At 34.9% G+C, this 22345-nt stretch overlaps 1 protein-coding gene across 2 annotated transcripts; it reads left to right on the top strand.

The window, feature by feature from the left end:
- The first annotated feature begins 4699 nt into the window (after positions 1-4699).
- On the top strand, positions 4700-22319 carry LOC106674432 (phosphatidylinositol 4-kinase beta). 2 transcript variants are annotated; one of them, XM_014407148.2, is made up of 14 exons: positions 4700-5614; positions 11822-12267; positions 13267-13384; positions 13508-13642; positions 15033-15199; positions 15279-15406; positions 15863-16093; positions 16177-16371; positions 16446-16535; positions 16635-16817; positions 20425-20618; positions 20679-20897; positions 20971-21224; positions 21288-22319. In XM_014407148.2, exons 1-14 carry the CDS (start codon positions 5505-5507, stop codon positions 21470-21472), a joined length of 2655 nt encoding a protein of 884 aa, XP_014262634.1. In that variant the 5' UTR covers positions 4700-5504; the 3' UTR covers positions 21473-22319. The 2 variants fall into 2 exon arrangements, with proteins under 2 accessions (XP_014262634.1, XP_014262636.1); XM_014407150.2 differs by lacking the exon at positions 16446-16535 and having other exon boundaries at positions 4713-5614.
- The last annotated feature ends 26 nt before the right edge of the window (positions 22320-22345 follow it).

The raw sequence follows: 22345 nt of genomic DNA on the forward strand, positions 1-22345 counted from the left end.
TTATAAAATAACATTTTTGTTAGAGAGATTTTATAACATTTAAAAATGAAAATTATTTTTTCGTACGAAAAACTAATAGATGCTATACTTTTGGTGTCAAATAGTGTTACCATTTCATTGAGAAAGATTTGTCCCGTTGGCTGGAACGAATTAACTTATGAGATGTTGAGGGGGTGGGGGTCCAACCTAGATAAAATGGAAATGATTCCTTTACATGAATTTCAGAGAAGAATGAACAGACGTTCCTTTATGAACAAACTAATCCAATTTTTTCATTGAATAGAACACTCGTTTGGTATTTCAATAGGATGAAACCAAAAATCACAGTTTTCAAACCCAAATCGAAAGAAGTCGGTGAACCATTGACCTCTAAATAAAAGGAAATAACTTGAATATTGCAGAAACTCGGGTTCCTTTCTGTGTCGTACTTAATAACTAGACGGAAAAAATAAGTAGGAATAAGGGTTATTCTGTGAAGAATGGATCTAAAAAAACATAATAGACTAACAATATCATAGGTGCCAGCCGCCAGGGTAATGAAAAAAGCAAACAAACTGGCCAGAAGAGGGTCTGCAAGACCGTACAGAATCTAAAATTGGGACAAAGAGGTCAATTGTAAAATCTTCTTTTTCAGAATGGGCCTGTACAAACATAAGCCCTGTACATTTTATCCTTCAAAGTTTGCTCCATTCAGCTATTCGTTGGACGTGTGCCTGGAGCTCCTCCGAGGCGATTGCAGGATCGGGATAGGACAGCACGGTTGCATGGTCTGCAAAAGATGCAAAGATGGTAGAAGGTGTAAGCGGACGACTGTGCGGCGGCCGAATAATCTCTCGATATTCGCTTGCTTTTCTCTAAGCTATAAGAGAGGAGTCGGCGTAAGCGCGTCGCTACTTATTCTTGTGTAGGGGAAGGTAAGGTTCTAGAATTCAATAAACCAGAGAGTATATTCCTTAACATTTATTGTAACACAATTCCGTCTCTTAACTGTACCCAAACAACAGAACCTTAATCAATGTAAGAGTCAGCGACAACTCTAAATCTGGGATGAGTCTATTAACAAAGGGACTTATCCCAAACGACGCTCGCCACGATTAGTCCACAGCATCCCCAGCTCCGTCTGTTCTCTCGACGGTCGACTTGGTTCGATGGGGCGCAACGGCTGGTCCTCACTGGCTCTGGCTGGCTGAGTTCCCTTGTTGAGTCCCAGACGGAGTGCGGTGGCTTCTGTTCCGGATCATCTCTTGGAGTTGACTGTTCACTCCCTGAGGGTGAGTCTTCAGGTTTGACTGACTGGGGTGAGTCTTTGGTTTTGACTGCCTGGGGTGAGTCTCTGGTTTTGACTGACTGGGGTGAGTCTCTGGTTTTGACTGACAGTGGTGAGTCTCTGGTTTTGACTGACTTTTGATTTCCCAGTCATCCCTTTTTATACCAGTTTCTCTACCGGAAAGTGGAAAGGAAAATCAAAAGTTGGGGGAGTTCCCACGCCACGGGTGAAACGGCGAAGACGGGTGTCGCGCACATGGTTGACGCGAGCCTAATTTACGATGTCCCACGTCGCTACATATTTTTGACCGTGTGACAACCCTTCAGCTTTGTTGTCCAACTATTGCAACTTTATGTTCTCAAGGTCCGTGGGAAACATGACGTGGGTCTGCGACACCTTCGAGTTCTTATCTATCTGTCCAACGGTGTAATTATTTCAAAGTTATGTTTGCCAGATTTGAGGGGGACGTCACGTCGATCCCGTCTGGGTGATCGCCCCTTCAGATTTACTAACCCCATCGTTTACCCTAACTTTTTCTTACTTTAACAACAAATGTGTAGGTGGGATGTTTGAGGTGTACAGGAGTGGTCCGAGCTTCATGTCCTGTGGCACTCTCGCTCCCACAGCACGTAATCGGAGTAGTCCGACCCTTGGCGTACTTGGAAGAATCGTCCTGTGAGGTAGGAGCGAAGGATTAGGTATAAGATGTTTGGAAGGATGCGCTTTAGTTTGTACAGAAGTCCCTCATGCCCCACGCGGTCAAACACTTGTGACTAAGGATGAGGATATGTGGTCTACAACACGAAGCACCTGCTGGGTTGTAGAATGTTGACCGCGAAAACCAAATTGGTGGTATGGGAGAAGGATGAAAGAATTAAATGTAGGGATCAATCATTTTAAAAGGATCTACTCAAATATTTTTGAGAAAAGAGGGAGCAGGCTTATTAGTATAAAGATGCATTATGTTTTGTCCTATAAATACCTAGGTGTTACACTAGACAAAACACTGGCATTTAATTATCGGCTCCACTATCAAGAAAGCGACTTAATGGTGTGCAGAAGAATATTAGGAATGAACTGGGGATGCAGACCGGAAATGCTGCTTTGGATGTTCACCATGATGGTGAGACCTATTCTCACGTATGGCGCCACAGACTGGGCCGATAAAGTAGAACAAATACAAAACGAAGAAAACTCACGAAAAGACAGAGACTTGCATGCATCCGTATAAAGGGAGCAATGAGAACATGTCCCACAGCTGGTATGGAGAAGATACTGGGATTAAGTATTATCAATGAGAAACCTCCAATAGGAATAAAACTAAAATGGAGAGATAGCAACAACCTAATGAAAGATCATCGCTCATGGCACAAAGAGGCGAAATGAGTTTGAGTTTAACCAAAATTTCCAAACTTAGGTACCAAAATGGAATTGGAAAGAGAGAAAAACACCTCCTTTAAGAACACAGATGGATCTGAAACGCAATAAGGTATGAGGGCAGGAGTATTCGGTCCTGGAACCAAATGCACCCCATGGGAAAATACACCAGTATCTTCCAAGCTGAGGTCTACGCAATCGAGAGATATGAAGACCCCTTGAATAAAAAGTACAAAAACAAGAACATAGCTGTCATGCCAGATGGCCAAGCAGCCATCAAAGCACTAAGCTCAAACATATTAGTTCAAAGATGGTGCTGAATTGCAAAACCAAACTAAAAAAAAATAGGTATGCAAAACAAAGTCATCCTCTGCTGGGTCCCAGGACATGTTAAAGTAGAAAGCAACGAGAAAGCGGATGTCCTTGCAAGACGAGGGGCTGGTAAACCGTTGATAGGACCCGAACCCTTCTGTGGTATTGGAATGCACACTATCAATGGGCACCTCAGACTGAAGGATAAAAAGAAAATAAGGATACAATGGAACTCACCCATTGTACATAAACAATCCAAGAACCTCCTAACAAACTTTCGAAGGAAAGAGGTAACAGGTATTAAAGGAAACGAAAAAGCTGCGAATCCTAACAAGATTCTTAACAGGACAATGCAAATTAAACGGACATCCGAAGAAGATTGGCATAACTCAACACGGCACCTGCAGATTCTGTAAAAAAGCAGAGGAAACACCAACACATCTTTAACAAACTGTGGTGCTACACTTTCCCGCAGTAGGAAGTGTTTTGGGACATACAACGTAACCGTCGTAGAGATCCAACCACTGAAAAATGGCCTACTAAACAAGTTCCTTGTTGATCTAGGCCTTACTGTTGTGCTTTAAGCACAGAATGGGGGATACGATAGCTTTTAAAGGGTGCAGTATGAACACACGCCGATAAATACATCTATATCTACGTAGGCTTATACCACTCACTGTTTTCTTCACTACTACATTATGAGTTACGCAAAGCAATATCTGAAGAACAGAAACATGCCCACTCAGACAAAAGAACCAAGAGACATCGGTATATATCCATTGTTAATGTGCACACCTCTCTCTTTTCTTTAAAGCTTTAAGTTGCTATTCATCAGACAAGAACAAAATGAGGAAAACCTACTGTTGTAACGTGTGTTTTCATATTTTCTTAAATCTAAACAGTAAGTAAGATAAAGTAACACTGATCAACATTGAAGCAAACATGTTTTCGATTTAAATAAGTAATACATAATATGATAACTATTTGATTGTAAATAATTGTTAATGACTTCAAAAAACCTGTGAGACTGCTTGTCTTAAAAGGGAACGAAAGGTTGGTGTGTTACTGATTTGGATCAAACTACTCTTCAAAATATCGTAGGAATATAAAAAAGCTATTAAAGTTTATCAATTACGAAAAATTTCAAAAACCAAATATTTTTCAAGTAACCAGTTCTACTTCTATCTATCAAACTATAAAAATAACAAAAGTAAGATGAATCGACTGTCTAGATATCAACAATTTAGTGAGGAACAGGGATACTGCCACAAAAAAGTGAGTACTGTAACTTCTACGCCAAGCATTCTATTAATTGATGTATTGTATGCTTAATTGTGATCGTAAGCCTGAATTGTAATTGTCTGTATAGCCCTGAAGAAGACTATTATAAAGGTCGAAAGCTTGGCGTATAAGTTACAATAATCACTTCTCTGTGATCGATCCCTGATTCCCAACAAATTGGTAAACTTATAACTATTGTTGTTGATCCTACTAGCAACGTTATCTGAAAAGCTGTAGTGGGTCTAAAAAAGAAATTACTTTATATATTTAATATACAACAAAAACACTTACTGATTAAACGATTCACAAAAAATGAACGGTGCACAGTTATTCATGTATAAACTTATAAGAAAAGATTAAAAAGTGATCACAAATGAACGTCGTTAGAGCTCTAAAAATTGCTAGTAACCTTCTTTCCCGCTCGTTCTCCAGCCTTGCCATAGTGGGCTCGAATACTATAATCAACTAACTACCAAAGGTAGTGGAGTGGTTTGTTTTTTTAATCGAGTCATTCTGTGAGCAGTGAGTTGTATTTGGCGCGCTCCCCACTTCATGCGCATCGAGCGCAGCTTTTGGAAAATCCTCATTACTAAGGACGGCATTCCGTTTCTCCTTCACGTTCACATCAAACTCCCCACCCAGTTTTCACTCGGGGCCGCTTTGATATTTTTCTGTTTCCGAATTCTGATAGGTCCGATGCCTACACGAAAGTGATTCTGTGCTCCCTGTTTTCTACGACATGTCTAGTGTATTACCAAACTGTTATTTCCATCCGTCACTTTTATCAAGGCCGGAGGTAAAACGCGGTTGGCCAAATTAATTAAGTCGAAAACATTTTATAAGCTTTGTTTTTTTTCGGAAGATAAAAAAAATATACACAACACTTTCTATTCTGGTCGAAAACCGTGAGTAAAATCTGAACGTCAAAATAACAATGTGTTGTGCGAATCGGGGCTTGAATAATTTCAATTGCTTTTTAATGAAAACCGTCAGTCCTGTTTAGAAATATCTAAAGTGTCTTAATATGCTCGATATAACCTCAGTGCTGCGGAGATTACATCCTCGCTCTTGACTTATGCTTTTCGACTCGGATTTCGAAGGAAAATCGCTTTTCGAGTCCCGTCTCTGATTGGCGTGAAGTGTGAAAAAGTGCCTGGTCGCCTTCGCCAATTTCGGAACCGAGTGCGGAGCGGTCTCCTCCAACCCGCCGTTCGCCAACAGGGAAATCGCTCTCAAGACGGAAAACGCACGATGTGGTCTTGATGTTATGATGAGCGAAATACAACGGCCGAAACTGGCAGTCGCTGTACCTCCGGTTCATGCTAGGCCCAACACACGTCTCAGCAACCACCAGAGGAATCTCAGCCTCGATTTCAGGTGGGACGATTAATTAATAAATACGTATTTATGGATAAAACTTAACCAATAGCACATCCTATGTTGTAATATAACGTAATAGAAGACAACTGTCAAACGGACAGCTTTTGTTATTCTTGGCATTTAAACTTGTTGAAGAATAAAATAGCTGTAAAAAAGCTGATAATAAAAACAATAAACAAGACCTTTTATATGTTTATCTAAGCCGACCAATATATTTGCATTATTTATATGACAAAATAATAACAAATAACCTTCATATCTATCACAGAAGGATTCTTCCATATTGTCCTGGGTTCAGTATGTACAAATTTAACCTATTCAACCCTACAAACTTCATAAAGTTAAATGACATTATATGACCAATTTTTTAAAATAAAAAATACTAAGCTGTAAACTTTTTTGGCAAAGGGAAAACACTACATTAAACGTCAACGTTTTGCTAATGAAAGTTGACACTCTACAGAGAATTCTACATATTTTCCATACTAAAGAATGTTTAATTATTCGAGAGTACAGTATTGTACATTATTTCTCTGGTCTGACTTGTATCGATGTTGACACTGATTTTACAGTCTTCCTCGACAAAGCGGTACTCTTTGGTTCAATATGTAGCAATTTTGGCATATTGAACATGACAAACTTGATAGAGAAATGGCTGTGTTATATGAGTTTTTTAATGATAAAAATTGAGACTCGATTATACAGGCTAATTTATTCAAGGAAATAATACGGAAAAAAGTGTAAGAAATAAACATTTTAAAGATTTTTATCCTACTTTTAGGTTCAATACGTACCATTTTTGATATATTGAACATGACAAACTGGGTAAGGACATTATATGGTCAGTTTTGTATAACAAAAATATGACACTGGGTTTCAACATATTTTGTAGATTATGGAAGGCTAATTTATTTGAGAAAATAATACAGGAATAATTTAAAATTTGAAGGATTTTTTATCCTTCTTTTAGGTTCGATATATACTATTTTTTATACATTGTACTTCAAAAACTTACCAGGGAAACGTTTTGTAAAACAAAATATGACACTGGGCTCAACATTTTATGCAAATGTAAAAGTTGACCGTTCTCCAAACTTTCTAGCCTAAAGGATTATTTATTCGAGAAAATAATATGGGAAAAAGTGTAAAAAGTTAAAATTTGAAGGTTTCTTCTTTTTATTTTTGGGTTCAATACATACCAGTTTGACACATTGAACAGGACAGACTCTATAAAAGAGAATGGCTAAATTATAGGATTAGTTTTTTTATGACAAAAGTTTACACCTAGTTCTATAGGCTATCTGGATGAAAGAAGGATTATTTATTTGAGAGAATGGAATTGGAAAAAGTATAAAAAGTGAAAATTGGAAGGATTCTTCTTACATCTTGGTTCAATACATACCAATTTTGCCATATTGTGAATGACAGACTTGATATAAGAAATTTATTAAATTATATGATCAATTTTTTATGACAAAAATTGACACTGAGTACTGAGTTCTCCAGACTCTCTGGGTAAGGGTGGTCATTTATTTGAGAATATAATGTATGAGAATACAAAAGTGTAAAAAGTTGAAATTTGGAGGTTTGTTCTTCTTACTTCTTGTTTAATACATATCAATTTTGACACATTGAACATGACAGACTTGATATAACAAAGACTAAATTATATGATGGGTTTTTTATTACAAAAATTGACACTGGAATTCTACAAACTTTCTAATTTAAGGAAGGCTAATTTGTTTGAGAGTACAGAATGGGAGAAGTATACAAGGTTGAAATTTGAAGGATTCTTCTTCTTACACCTTGGTTAAATACATACCTATTTTGAAACATTGAACATGACAGACTTCATAAAGGAAAATGGATATATGACAAGTTTTTATTAATCAAAATTGGTACTTAGTTCTCCAGACTTTCCAAATTTTTTTAAAAAATTTTTAGGCTTCTCTTTTTCTGCATTCAATCTATTCTAGCTTTAACCCATTGAACTTTCCAAACCATTCCAGTGTTGTTGTTTTTTTAAAATTATTATTTCTTTTTTACAAAGGAAATTTATAACATTATATGACAATATTTGTTATCACAAGTTTACATTAAGTTATACAGACTTTCTTGATACTTTGACATTTACATATATAACATTAAATGTATAAAGCTTCTGGTATATATCAAACACACTAATATTTATATTTTGGACTCTTCGAACTTTCTACATAAAGGAACAGGAACGCATTGTAAGACAATTTATTTGATAATAAAAGTTTTCACTTATAAAATTATAAATACGTTTTTAAAAATTGGAGTATTCTTCATTTAGGTCCTTGATCCATCACATAATAATGTCTAAGGATCACTTGAAAAATATCTAAAATATATTACTATTTGAGAATTGTATGATGATTCTTTGAAATAGAGGTACACATTTTCTGTACAATATTGTATACATTTTGGTTACCAAATATTGACATTTTGCAGTCTTAATAGATTTAAAATTTAATTTACTGCAGTATGTATGTTATTTAAAATAGAAGGATTTCCTTGTGGTGTGGGTCAAGCAGATATTAATGTTGACACTTTGAACTCCAACAGACTTTCTAGATAAAAGAAAATGATTACAGAATAAATTTTTTTCACTATCGAAAGTTTAGCTCATACAGTATACTTATTCTTCCTTCTGGCTTTGGTACGTACAAATTTTGGCATATTGAACTCTACAGACTCGATAATGAACTTTCGTTATATGACACGTTTTCATTGACAAATTTGACAGTTTTAAGTTTGTAGTTACACTTTCTAGATGTAATGAAATTACTTAAGTTTATAAAATCTTTTTGTTGGCACAAAAAGGCAATTTGAAGTGTAGAAACTTCCTAGATAAGAGCTGAGGACTACATGTTTACGATGTATTTGACCCCCTTAAACAATGTTTAAAGTGTTTTATTAATTTTTTCCATTGTTTTGAACTGTTCCTTCTTAGTAGGATAAAAAAAGATAAACTAGCAATAGGTAAATAAAATAAATAAGCAATATATTAATGATGCACAATGTACATTTTGTGCTCTCAGTTATCGGGTTTGTGGTCAATGATTTTTTGAAGTAGCTGGTTGATAAACTACATCGATGTACATTTTGCAGATTCATATTTATTAATTATTACAGTATATTGGGCATGTTTATGACATTCACTATAAATTCCTGCTTTATTACTCATTTTTTTTAATACTTTTGACAATATCAACTTTTAAATTTTTCTCTTGTAGTAAATATTTATCTTTTATTCATCTAATGAATCAATTTCAAAAATTTCTCTGTTGTGTATTCATTGCAAAACTTGATGTTGGCAATATTCCACTAACCCTGTTAATTTTTCTTTTTTAAATCAAGGATTTCCCAAATGAAATTCCAATATAGATTAGGAAAGATGTAATTCATTCTGTTCAATTTTAAATCACTTGGCAGATTAAATTTAATTTTGTACCATTTACCGTATTTCACGTATATTTGGGCAATTATTTTCTGATAATGAGTTTGAAACAAACAGGGAAATTTTTTGAAAACATGCAGGGCTTTTCTTTAACATTTGTTTCAATTGTAGGGATAGGGCTTGTCAAATGGTTCCGACGGATGAAAAAGATTCAGTAAATCAATTGAGATAGTGTCATTCACGTATCACGTCTTTGCCCACACAAGCCAGTTTGGATTAATGGACCTTTATGAACTCCAATCTGAACCCCCCTTTTAACTTTTTCAGATTCACTCCATTCATCCTTTTAACTCCTTGACTGAAGTTCTTAACAAACTGGAAGAAGAAGAAAAAAATGATTCTAGTATTTTTCACTATTAAGTGAATCATATTTTTCTTTGTGAGGCATTTAATAAAATGAATTTTCTCTCTATAAAAATTAAAGTAAGAAACTGTATTTTTTATGGGCTGTTTGATGTTTTATCGTTTACGAATTACAAAAAAAGCTTTCCCTTTTTAAAATAACTATACGTGGTAAACATTTATGTGATGTGTAACTAATAAATTTATTGAAAATTGAATCATTGGTTTATGCGAGGATATCCATTAAAAGATTATTCTATTTTCAGCATCCAGTTTTCATATAAATATTCACACGATTGGTGATATGACAATTCAACAAGTCATCGATGATTAGCGAAGAATAATGGGTTGTCACGCTACTTTATCCACCTAACAGTTTGGTTGATTAAAAACCAGGATTGTTCTCATGTAGGTTCTTAGGTAAACTGCACTTGTAAATCACCTAAAACTTTCCCTGGACTGCTTGTTTCCATAATTCATTCTTTAAAATTTCATTACAGCATTGAATGCTGTTTGTTATAGTAAGTTACAAAACCAATTAGAGATATTTTTATTGTTACAGTCTCGCTTGCATTTTTACCATCTTCTTGTTAAGAAAGGTTTGAACCTTTCAATTGATTAATGGGCAGTATTAAAGATAAGATAGAAACTCATAAAAAATATATTTTTGAAAGAAAAAAATAGCTTTCACATCAGTGTAAAACAGATAGTACAGTCTTTCTGCACAAATATTTATCCAGGCGTGGAAATTTACTTTCTAAAAATGTATAACTTTTACTTTTATTAAATAAATGGTATTAAAAATAATAATTACATGTTCTGCTCCAGTCTCTCTCTTAAAAAAAGTTAAATAAAATAATAATAATAAGCAAGAATAAAATGTAATATAACTCGTAAGTGTAACCCAAATAAAAGAATCACAGCTATGCCTGGCATGTTTTGACCTTTAGAAATTGTTTTACAATCTGTTCAAAAGTTGTATCCACATTGAAGATTAGGAGAGCGACTCATGATGAGTCAGAACTGGTCTTATTGAAATGAATGGACTTGATTCTGAGAAATAGTACATGACCTATATTAATCACAATTTATTTTTTATATTTTTTTAATTAATTCGTGAGTCTAATCTTGTCCACCTGGTTTGCAAGATAGGACTTTATTTTTGGACGATAACACATGCCAAATAAGTATTTGAAGATGGTTATATATTTTTAAATGTATTAGACATGGTGGTCTATTATAAGGAATCGGTTTTTTTTTGTGTGTAATTTTGCATTAATGATATTTTTTGTTTGACAATCATTAATTAAAATTAATTGTAAGTTCAATTGAAGGAAAAATGAATAACATCTGGTGTAATTTTTAAAAAAAATTTATAGCTGAATGTTGAATATTTAAGAGCTTAACACAATTGCTATACACTTAACTCTTACCAAAACAATTATTCTTTGATTTAAATAAATATTAAGAAAACAATTTTGCATGGCAGGACTAGAAATGTCATATTGTAACTGTATTTCTGCCTCTGTTAATCCTACTTCTGCTTTGGTAAGTTTCTATTTTGGAAGATGCAACTCCTTATCCGTGAAATTAGTGAAACTTCCCCTGTTTAATTAGAGCCTTCTAAGTGGATGTGTATGTGTGTGTGCAAGTAATTAGATTGGAAAGGGCACAAGACTCACTTTTACCACACCTACAGCAATGTTGGCCAATATCCTTTTCAGTAGTCTTTTATTAAAAAAAAAGACCTTGCATTTGGTGAAAGTTATTTTTGACTGGAAGGTAAAACAGGGGGAAGGTGAAACATTGAAATGTTAGAAAACATTAATGTTCTAAATATTCATTTATGATATTCTTAAGTAGAAATTTTGTAAATCTAATTAAAAGAGAAACTTTTTTTTGTCGCATTTAATTTCTGACTATAACAAATCTCTCTTGCTCAATCAAACTTATAGACCGAGACAGGAAGTAATGATTGATTGAATTTTTTTTCAATGGAGCTTCAAAGGCCTTGGTTCTGGCCTTAGCATCGCCAACGTGCTACATCAATTTACCACCACGTTACACATTTGACTAAATTATTCTCTTTCTTTTAAAACGAATTTTTGCTCGTTTTTGTACAAGGCAAATTTGCATAGACCTTTTTCTGCAAACATTGAATAGCACCTCAAATAAACCGTCACACAATGATAAATGATAAACTCCAATCTCGATTAACAACTTCAACGTATCTTTTCTAGCATATAAATTTATTTTCTGCTATTTTTTAAACATAAATAATTTGTGTTATGTATCAACATATTTCAATGATGTATACTTGATATTTATACCAATTTGGTATAACTAAAGGACTTAAACTGATTTATTTTCTCCAGGTCTATGGGTATAATTTTACCCGGTGTTAATGTCAACCATATCAATTATCACCAAAGAAACAGGAGTCTCGACTCCGCTTTGCAGCAGATCCCAGAAGTGGATGTTACCCCGAGCCCAGAAGTCGAAGTCCACCCTGGCTCTGATGACTCTGGAATTATATGCGGCTCCGAGAGGACTGAATCCACGTCCACGCATCATAGTGAGGAAAGCCTCGACATCGGCAATGAGTCAAAAGAGGCAGATAAAGATGAGAGCGAAGACCTGAATGGTTCTGGAGACTGTGATCGGTCATGTAGCAACGAGAAAACTGAACTGTCTCTCTCTCCTCCCAGGAACACTGCAAAAGGTTTCCTGCTCAGGCTCTTCGAATCAAAACTTTTTGACATGAGCATGGCCATTACATACCTGTTCAATTCAAAGGAGCCTGGTGTACAAAGTTATATAGGTAAGTTTTTTTATTTTAAGTAATGTTAAGCAGTCACAGTATATCTTTTCCCATGTAGTAATTAGACTGTTTTTGAAAACAATGGCCTATTAGGCTTTATTCCCATGAGAAACATTGAGTATCTTTTCTGACTTGAATCCCATCCTTTCATTTTCCCCCTTATGTGGTGTAAAAACGCTTAAGAGGAAAAGGATAGCATTATTAAATGTTATCATAGTTAGATTAGCTGGTCAGTGATAAATTTGGACCTTGTTCATTTTCAAATGTATCTACAAAAATTTTATGTACTTTTTTCTCGTGTTCTTACTACCCCTTATTATTATTAATCATAAAACAAGTGATTAATTTCAAATAATGCTTGATTTTGAGCTTTTTTGTATTATAAATTTTGGTTTTAGCCTTACATAACAATATAAAAAATAATAAACACTAGCTTTTGTTTCTGAATATGACTGGCAGTACAAAAAGTAATCTGTTTAGAGTGGAAAATGTAAATAAGTGACCTATACAAACTGACCGATTTAAGAAATTTCAGTTATGTAATTCTATTTGTAAAAAGCCACTTCTACTGTAAAGTAAACCTGTTAAAAATTCATTAGCCAGAAATTTAATTTTTTAATTGTAAATAAATTATATATAAACTGTTTATCATGGCATAATTTATAACACTAATTTATTGCAACTAATTTACATCTGTGAAACAAATTCTGCCTCAATTGAATTGATTTCCTTTGTTGTATTCTTTTAGCTTAGGTATTTGTCATTCATTATTAGAACTTACATGATAAGGGCTGTTGATATTAAAATAAATTTAATTTACATTCTATTGCATGGACATTGCACATTATACAATAGTTGTAAAAATTCCTAAATGCCATGTTTTGTAAAGTGTTTCATTAAGTGTGATGTCATCAGGCTAGAATGCTGTCTGGCCTTGATTCAATCTTATATTCAGAGATGAGAAAATAAAAGAAAACAAATTTGTTTTTTCCTCTTCAGGAAACAAGGTTTTCAGTTTCCCCGACAATGATGTCGATTTTTATCTGCCCCAATTGGTCAACATGTACATACAGATGCCGGACGTTGCTGAAGTACTGCATCCCTATTTAGTCCACAGGTGAGTTTAGTAATTCAATTAATGACCTAGTGAGAAGCTAGTCGTGCTTTTCCCCCCATTCTAGGGAAGCCGTATGTCGAATGTTGATGTCACGGTATAATTCTTTTTATTTTTTATTTTTAGATGTAGAGAATCTGTTGATTTCTCCTTGAAATGCTCTTGGCTTCTAGATGCATACAGTTCAGATGCAGCTCTTTCGTCTAAGAAGAAATCTCATGGCACAAAATTAAAAAATTTAATATTATCAGGAGAATTAAGGTGTTTATTTTTTAATGAATTAATTTTGACTCTTGCCATTAAACTAATACTTAGTTAGAAAAATGAAAATAATACGGAAATTAAATATTTATATGGTTGCAATGAAAAGTGGGTTAAGTACAAAAAAGAAATTTTTGGAAAATCATGTTTACAAGTTTAAATTCTTCTTTCCTTTATTATTTTATCCTTCTATTTCTTTTTATAGATGAAACATTTCTTTTTGGTAGGCCTTATTAAGAAAGTTTTTTGTGTCAAATAAAATGAACGATTTTGCGACATTTCGGCAATCTTGAATCATTTTCAAGGTAATTTTTAATTTTACATTATTCTTTTTAATTGTATAATGTATTTTTATAATTAATTTTTTCCTAATATTTGCCTTTGCATTGCAAAAACATTTAAAAAAAATTTTTTTTTAACAAGTTGAAATAATTAAATTTTTTTGTCATGCTAAGGTAAATATTTTGAATAAATATATATATTTACAAAAATGTAAAATTAAAACTTTTCCTGAAATAAAATCTTAAAAATGGCACAGAATCGTTGAAACTGAAATCGTGATTTTTATTTAAAAAAAAAAAAAAAAAAAGTACTGCATCATTTGGCTCTCCCTTGCCATCCCTGGATCTGCGTCAGCCATCCTACCATAAGGCGGACCTAACCCATAGAGGTTGATCGCCTTTTTTTATTATTTACAAAAAAATGTCAGGTTTAAATTTTGTTACAAAATTGAGTGGTTGATAAAATTTTACATGAATATATTTTTCTGATTCACTCAACATTAGCTATTTACTGCAGTGGTTTTGTTATTTTTTCATGTATGTATTTAACTCAATTTTCACCATTTTTGACATCACTTCTCACTGCAACCACATACATTTATTTTAGTTTTTATTTTATACAAGGTTCTAGCTTTCATAAAAAAAAATGTTTGATGTTGACTGTTTGATTCTGTTGATTGTTTGATTCTGTTGATTGTTTCATCAATTGCAAAAAATAAATTACAGAGTTTACTCCTATTTTAAAACAATTCAACACCTTTGTAAAAGTGCATGCACATAATTTTTGCAGTAAAATATGTACACAAATGTGTGCAAAATGTTAAATCTAAATTTTCCTTAAGCTTTTCCATATTTTACATTTACAGATGAAGTTCTGACATTTAGACTGTATTATTGTGAACTATGTTTTGATGTTTTATTTTAAATGAAATTAATAAACAGGTTGCTACAAAATGGCAAAGGAAAACAAAATTTGTATAGTATTTGAATTGTGCTCAAAACAGCTTAGTTTTTTAGTGAAAGCTCTAGAGTTTAAGATTAGTTTTGGCAATAAAATTCTCTTTTTTAATTTTTTGACTAAAGGATTTTCGAAATGTTTTCCCACTTAGGCCACGAGATGCTGAACCAATGAGGAGAGTATCAAGACTTAAAGAACCTTCAAACACCACAATCTCATCCCCGACGTCTCTGACTGCCCCGGCGTTACTGAAGAAGACACATCATAGGTCAAGATCTGACGCCTCAGCACTTCAGGGGCAAAGGAAATTAGTCAATGGTATATTTCAGTAATGCCTTGCAAAATTTATTTCTTCTAAGAATATGTTAAATAATGCGACCATGTATGGAATTTCAAGGAACAAACAGGGTATGTTTAGGCGACTTGAATTCAGGGCGTGCTTTTGACAATGGCTGTGCATGTTTCGACACCTGTCAAGGAAAAGTTAATGACCTGAGAGGGAAACGAACCTTTTGTACATGTGATGTAAGTCATACCCTCATTGATATTATTGATTAATTGACTGCCTAGGAATAAAAGCTCTCGAACATTGACCTTGCAAATAATTCAAGTTATTCGATATAACTTCCCTTATAAAAAAACAAATGTGACAACGGGCAAATCTGATCATACGATTTGTAATGTTTAAATGATTTTTTTAAATAAATTTATCTATAATGGTTTTTCGTTGTGTGTGCGTGTCATCGGTTGATGGTCTTTTATTTTTAACATCTTATTTATATGTTTGTTAATTTGTAATTTGTATTCTATGTCTGCATTTAACAATAAAATTGGTGTTGTGTAAAGTTTAACTATCAATGTATTTGTGAAAAAATTAAATTAATTTAAAAAATAAAATAATAAATTGTGACCAGTTTGTATCGTTTTCTTTTTAATTAAATTTCTTGAACAAACATCAAATATTTATTTAAATATTTTCAGGCTCCAAGACTTGCACCAGAATTAGAATTGATTAAAGCTTTAATTAATATTGGTAAAGTCCTTGCAACGATTAGTACCAAAGAAGCACGAACGACGAGGCTAATATCAGAATTGACCACATTAAACCTGAATCTCCCGGCCAGAGTTTGGCTTCCTTTAAACAGCCATGAACCGCATCATATTGTAAGGATACCACCTCATGCAGCAGCTGTCCTTAATTCCAAAGATAAGGTACATTTAGATCAATTCCTACAATACTATTATTATTATCATTTTATAATGCTCCCTGGATTTATATTTTTGTTAATTTTTAGGCACCTTATATACTCTATGTTGAAGTGGTAGAGGTGGAAGATTTAGCGACGACGCCAGTAGTTTCCAAGAGCATGAACACGCTAAGGCATACAAAATCTGAGGAAAATCTCGCTGCTGCACATTCCGGTTATTGTCATTTAGAGTTGGACGAGGGGGAATGGTGGTCTCAAGAAGACGACGATATATCCCAGCAGGTATGCATGCTCGTGTTATTACATAACAACATTTCTTATTAAAGCATGCATTTTTTACTGGAATTTCAATTTAGATTAAAGAAATCCAAACTGGTCAATTTTTTGAAGTTGTTTCATTTATCTGGATTTTACCAATGAGTTTTGCTTACTGCATAGTACACGAGGTATCCCTGTGTTACTTCCTTTTCCCATGCTCCTACCTTTGACCTAAAAAGGCCTAGTTAATTTAAATGATGATTAGTGGGTAATTTTGTTTTTTGTAGTATTTACAACTGAGAAAACCAGCCGATAGAGACACAATATCACAGCTGTCTCAAGAATCGACAGATTCTCGGGAGCCTTCCCTCTTTGCTGCTGGTGATATTAGACGGAGGCTCTCAGAATCTTTACATGATCCGAGACCTTTCACTCATGATCCAGAGGACCCCTCAGCTGCAGCACTTAAGGTAACATGATAAACATATTATTATGCCATTTTTATTAAACCTTTCAGGATGTCAGCACTCTACATTTGCTAAGTGAGGTACGGAGAGCGTGATATCACACTACTCTGTACACTTTTAGATTCAGGTTCATAGAAGAAGTATGCTATTTAAATTATTATTTTTAGGGCTAATGAGAGTGGGAAATTTAGTAAACAAACACCATTGTTTACTGTTTTGATCAATCCACTGTTTCTTTGAAATTCAGTCTAAAAGTGAAGAGGGACGTGCACAATACCAGCCGTCACACTCTTAAGGTGGCCATTCACAATCGCTCCTAGCAGTCCAAACGGAGCGACGCCGTTCCAAAACCCATGTCAATGGCAAAACAACTGGCGTGCCCAGCTGTGCCGAATATTCGACCGGCCCAAACTCCATCGCGTCACTCCAAATATCTATGGCGCAACGACGGCATGGCACGTTCATGAATGGGAAAACCTGGCATGAACGGTGGAATATTGGAGCGATGGCTTGGTCGTGAATGGGAAAACCCGCGTTTTTTTAGCGCAGTCTCTGTTTTTCTGTCACTGAGCAAACATCTCTGTCGTACATTCTCAAAAAATCAAAAACGTTTATTGTTTATGGTAATGACATCCAATCAAAATTTTATTGTTGAGGTGATTGAATTGTATGAAACTTTACCATGTGTATGTTAAGTGATGGACAATGATTACCACGATAGAAATAAAATAAATTCGGTCCTCAACCAGTTGGTCGACGTTTTCAAAACAAAGGATACAAATGCAACGAGAGATGCGGTATTGATAATAAGCTCTAAGCGCTGAGCAGAAATCATAGTAGAGAACTTAAGTTCTTTATAGTTCATCCCTGTAGCGAGAAATCATAATGTGGTTGCCAACCTTTCATGTAGAGTGATGATTTCTCTCATGACTGTCTTTTGTTTTCTAATCAATGGGGTAACAAGCTGGAGTAAATATAAATAAGACTTTTTTGTTTGTTTGTAAGGTTTTGGCTGAAATGAAAAAAATTGTGTCACGAGGGGATTTGAATCCACGACATTTGGCTAAATACGCCGCTGCGCTAACCACTTGAGCTATCGTGACTTCGATCCACTCGGACACAAACTCCCCATCTCTACCTACAACCTTTAGAATTTTCTCTCTTTTTGCCATTTTTTGGTGCTGGAGAGGATCAAAGTCACGATATCTCAAGTGGTAGAGCAGCAGCGTATTTATCCGAAGGCCATGGATTTTTCTACTAGCTTTTTCATTTCAACCAAAACCTTATAAAAAAGATGAATTAATTGAAAGAAGTAATTTGGTCAATAGAACACTAAATATAATGAATAAATAAGATGTTTCATCCATCCTTAAATAGTTCCTCTAATCAGCAGGTTCAAGGGAAAGATCTTTCATCAAATTGATGTGTGTATTATGGCTTCTGTTCAGGAGCCACTTCTTACACCATTTCCTCTTCGATTTTTTGCTTTTAATATATAAATAAACAGAAGAGTAGCACAAGAGATCGTCATGCATTTTGAGAAGGTAATTCACTGGTTGACATTTGGAACGACCTCGCTGTGGAGCGGTCGTGAATGCCCCCTCAAATTTCAAGCACTCCAAATGGAACTGTACGGCTTGGAGCGGTTCCATTTGGAGGGATCGTGAATGGCCACCTTTAGTACTTCACTGGGGGAAGCAAGAGCACAATATCACACTAACCATCCTGAAAGGGTTAAAGCAATTGGTTTTATTCTGTAGCATTTAATAATAATTTGATATTATTCTTCTTGTATTTTGAAGGGATGTTTATTTAGTCATTATTGATTTTGCACTCTGACAATTGATAGTTAATGTGTTTTTATTCGTTTTGTTTGAGATCTCATATTTTTACAAGTAGTTTTGCCAATTTAAAATGGAGGAAAAATAGTGCATTTTTATCTTTTAATGTTTTTTTATTTTTTTTTATTACCAAGAAAAAAAAAACTGCAGCTCAAACTAAACGGAAAATTCGATTTGGAAGATGGAAAGTCCTCTAGTCATCCATTAACCAGTGATGATTAAATTCAATTGCCACAAATAACCCACACTCACTGCCATAAGACATCAAAGAGATACTTAACACATCTCATACTAGCAACGATTATAACAACGGGCCATGGTAGCAAAATGGTCAGCTTGAGAGATGCTCAGCTCGTAGACCTGAGGTCGTGGGTCCCCACCGATATATGATGAAATGATATGTACATACTATCACCAGTGCTGTTACACATGTCGATTTTAGTACATGCAGTTTTAGTATGATCGACCTGTCATTACTTTCACCATCCCTGGCCACCTGAGTAGGATGAGCTCCATTGGGGGGGGGACCCCAATCTGAGTGACCATTTTCCAATAGTGTTGAGGAGTGCCATCTCAAAAGGGGTGTATCGCACTCCCATGAAGTAGAGCGTGAAGCTTATGAATTAAGAGCTTTTTTCCGTGACAGTGTTGGCACCCGACTTAACAGGGAATGTTGACACCGATCTCCTCCTCTTAGAGAGAGAGAGATCAACTGTGCTGCAGGCATATCAGTCCCCAGAACTATGGCGGGTGTACTTGTAGACCTCGGGTTCTTAGTGGAGCGATGCCTGCGGCCATGCACAAGTAGAGAAGAAGTCTGACTTCAGAAGACATCTGGCAGAGGAAAACCATATACATTTTAAAGTAAAAAGGGCTAGGGTAAGGCATACCTTGTCCCATGCCAAAAAGGATAGCCTGGCAAAGTATGTGTCTGAAATGACTCAGATCCCTCTCTGGCCAATGTTGATCAGTGATCAGGGGAGTATGGCGGAAGCTTTGGTGGTCATTGAAAAACTAATATAGGGTCCAGTACTGAGGCATATTCTAGCTTCTGGCAAAGAAAATCTGAGGCGGAACATACTGAGATAGATTTCGCTGGCAGAACCAGTAATAATCATACAACGTGCCACTGACGATGGGAGAGTTTGAGTGCGTTGGGGCTTACCCAGAATTCATGCCCAAGGTGTGATGGTATGCCATATGAGATGCTTCGCCACGTTCCCCAGGGTATGAAGCATCGTTTGGCAGACTTGTTCGTACCACAGTGGTTGGTGAGAGGCACTCATCATACCTATCCTTAAAGACATGGCATCTAGAGACAAAGGGATTTTACAGCCAGTACCAAGCAGGATTCCATAGGCATCGCTCCAAGGTGGATTATGCCTGTCTTCTTGAGGGTGGTTTCTTTATGTTTTGTGAGGATTGTGGTTCCGAGTCAGGCAGGGAACCATGCTCTCCAGGGATTACATTCATTGGTTTAACGATGCTAACATGCACTTCCCTCCCTAGCTCGGTGTATGAGAAAAGATGTGGCAAGATCATCTGCCGCCACTCCCAGGGTCCCGCGTCCTGTGCATTTCAGTTTGAGAAGTTATTGGGGCAATCATACCCCCCCCCCCGTTAATTGTTTCTAAAAAATTTTTTATTTACATTTTCTTTAGTTATAGTGTTTGAAAATGAAATAAAATAATGCAAGTTAAATACCTTGGTGTGAATATTTTATGTGTAATTTTGGTTCCCCTACTTTATTTTATTTGCTGGTTGTTTAGGAACCTTGGGAAGAAAAAGAAAGGCGGATACGCGAATGTTCACCTTATGGATATATGAGTTCATGGAAACTATTGTCTGTGATAGTCAAATGTGGAGATGATTTAAGGCAAGAACTGTTGGCTTCTCAAGTGCTGACAATGCTCCAGAACATTTGGACTGCCGAGAGGGTACCTCTGTGGCTACATCCTTACAGGTAACTAGATAAAAATTTTAACTAAAAATAGTTTTTTTATGTTCTTTTTTTTTTTTCTAGAATCCTCTGCCTTTCTGATGACTCAGGTCTCATAGAACCAATTTTGAATACGGTTTCCCTTCATCAAATAAAGAAACACTGCCAGCTTTCTTTACAGCAGTACTTTATCAAAGAGTTCGGATCCCAGAATTCCGAAGCGTTTCTCACTGCTCAAAGAAATTTTGTGAGATCTTGTGCGGCTTATTGTCTTGTTTCATATCTTGTCCAAGTAAAAGACAGGTGAATATATTTTACGAACTATCATTAAAAATTATTACAACATTAAATTGACATTATTTTGTGTATATTATAGACACAATGGAAACATTTTACTAAGTGGAGAGGGACACCTGATTCATATAGATTTTGGATTTATTCTATCAACATCGCCTAGGAATCTCGGTTTTGAAACATCCCCTTTTAAACTGACGTCAGAATTTGTTGACGTGATGGGAGGCCCAGGGTCAGATATGTTTGAATACTTCAAAATCCTCATGCTCCAAGGTCTTGTCGCAGCACGAAAACACATGGATAAAATCTTAAGCCTCGTCGAGATAATGAGGCTCGGTAAGGATTATTACTTATATATAAACCGTTTATTATCACACTCTATGTATACCTTTTTTGTAGGTTCCCAGTTGCCTTGTTTCAAATCCGGGGCAGCAACGGTACAGGGGCTTAAAAACAGATTTCATTTGAACATGACCGAAGAACAATTACAGCTTCTTGTAGATAACATGGTTGAGTCAAGCATTCACTCCTTAAGTACTAAATTGTATGATGGATTTCAATACATAACAAATGGGATACTATAAACGGGTATTTGCATCATAAAAAACATTCTTAATTGAAATTAGTTAAAAATAAAACAGGAAATAAAAGACATGCTGATAAATCAAAAAATCATTTCTATTGTATTATGACAGTTGAAATTACAATTGATCCAAGTTGAAACTTTTTTTTATAAGAAAAGTGAGGAAATGAATTTTTGATTTTGATGAATCTATATTACCACCAAATGTTTGGTATTTTTGAAAAGGCATTCTTTTCTCCTATAAATCAAATTGAATATATCATTCATTGGCTGGGGGTGCCCCCCTACCAAGAGAGTAACTGCTTGGCAATGCAGTGAAGCCTCCCTCCATAATGCAAAATGGTGCGCGCTCTTAAAAGTGCCTTCTTATGAAATTTAAATATAAAAAAAAATATGGAAAGCCAATTAATCTTAACCAAAATTATAACTAGAAGCTTGCTCCATTGTCCAGAAAAACATAATCCGATTGGCTATAAATAAAGGAATTATCATTTTCTAAGATGCGAATGATTTTAAACGATGTTAATTGTTATGAAATTATTTTCATCTTTTAGGACACATTTGTTTCTAGTTATTTTACAGTTGAACAAAATAGTTTTACATCAGTTCCTAAAACATCTTCAAAAAGCATTCCTTTGATTGCAAGACCTAATTTTTGTATAAATAACACCGTGTACATTTAAATTAAAAAAATTAACTATCTTGCCATTGTTTAACACATTGTTTACAATAACTTTTTAAGACTTATTTTCTTTCTATGCACTGTTGCCCTGTGAGAGCTGTGTTATTTGTTATTAATATTTTTCTTTTTCGATTATTGTGATTTATGAAAGCCTAATTATTGATAANATATATATTGAAAGAAAATTTTGTA

The sequence above is a fragment of the Cimex lectularius genome, unplaced genomic scaffold (genome assembly GCF_000648675.2).
Source record: "Cimex lectularius strain Harlan isolate CLEC.00 unplaced genomic scaffold, Clec_2.1 scaffold188, whole genome shotgun sequence".
Lineage (NCBI taxonomy): Eukaryota > Metazoa > Arthropoda > Insecta > Hemiptera > Cimicidae > Cimex > Cimex lectularius.

Coding starts and splice junctions, on each gene's coding strand:
- LOC106674432 (XM_014407148.2), top strand. CDS start 5,505: ATGATGAGCGAAATACAACGGCCGAAACTGGCAGTCGCTGTACCTCCG. Junction 5,615..11,821: donor AATCTCAGCCTCGATTTCAG/GTGGGACGATTA, acceptor TATTTTCTCCAG/GTCTATGGGTATAATTTTAC. Junction 20,619..20,678: donor CTGTGGCTACATCCTTACAG/GTAACTAGATAA, acceptor TTTTTTTTCTAG/AATCCTCTGCCTTTCTGATG.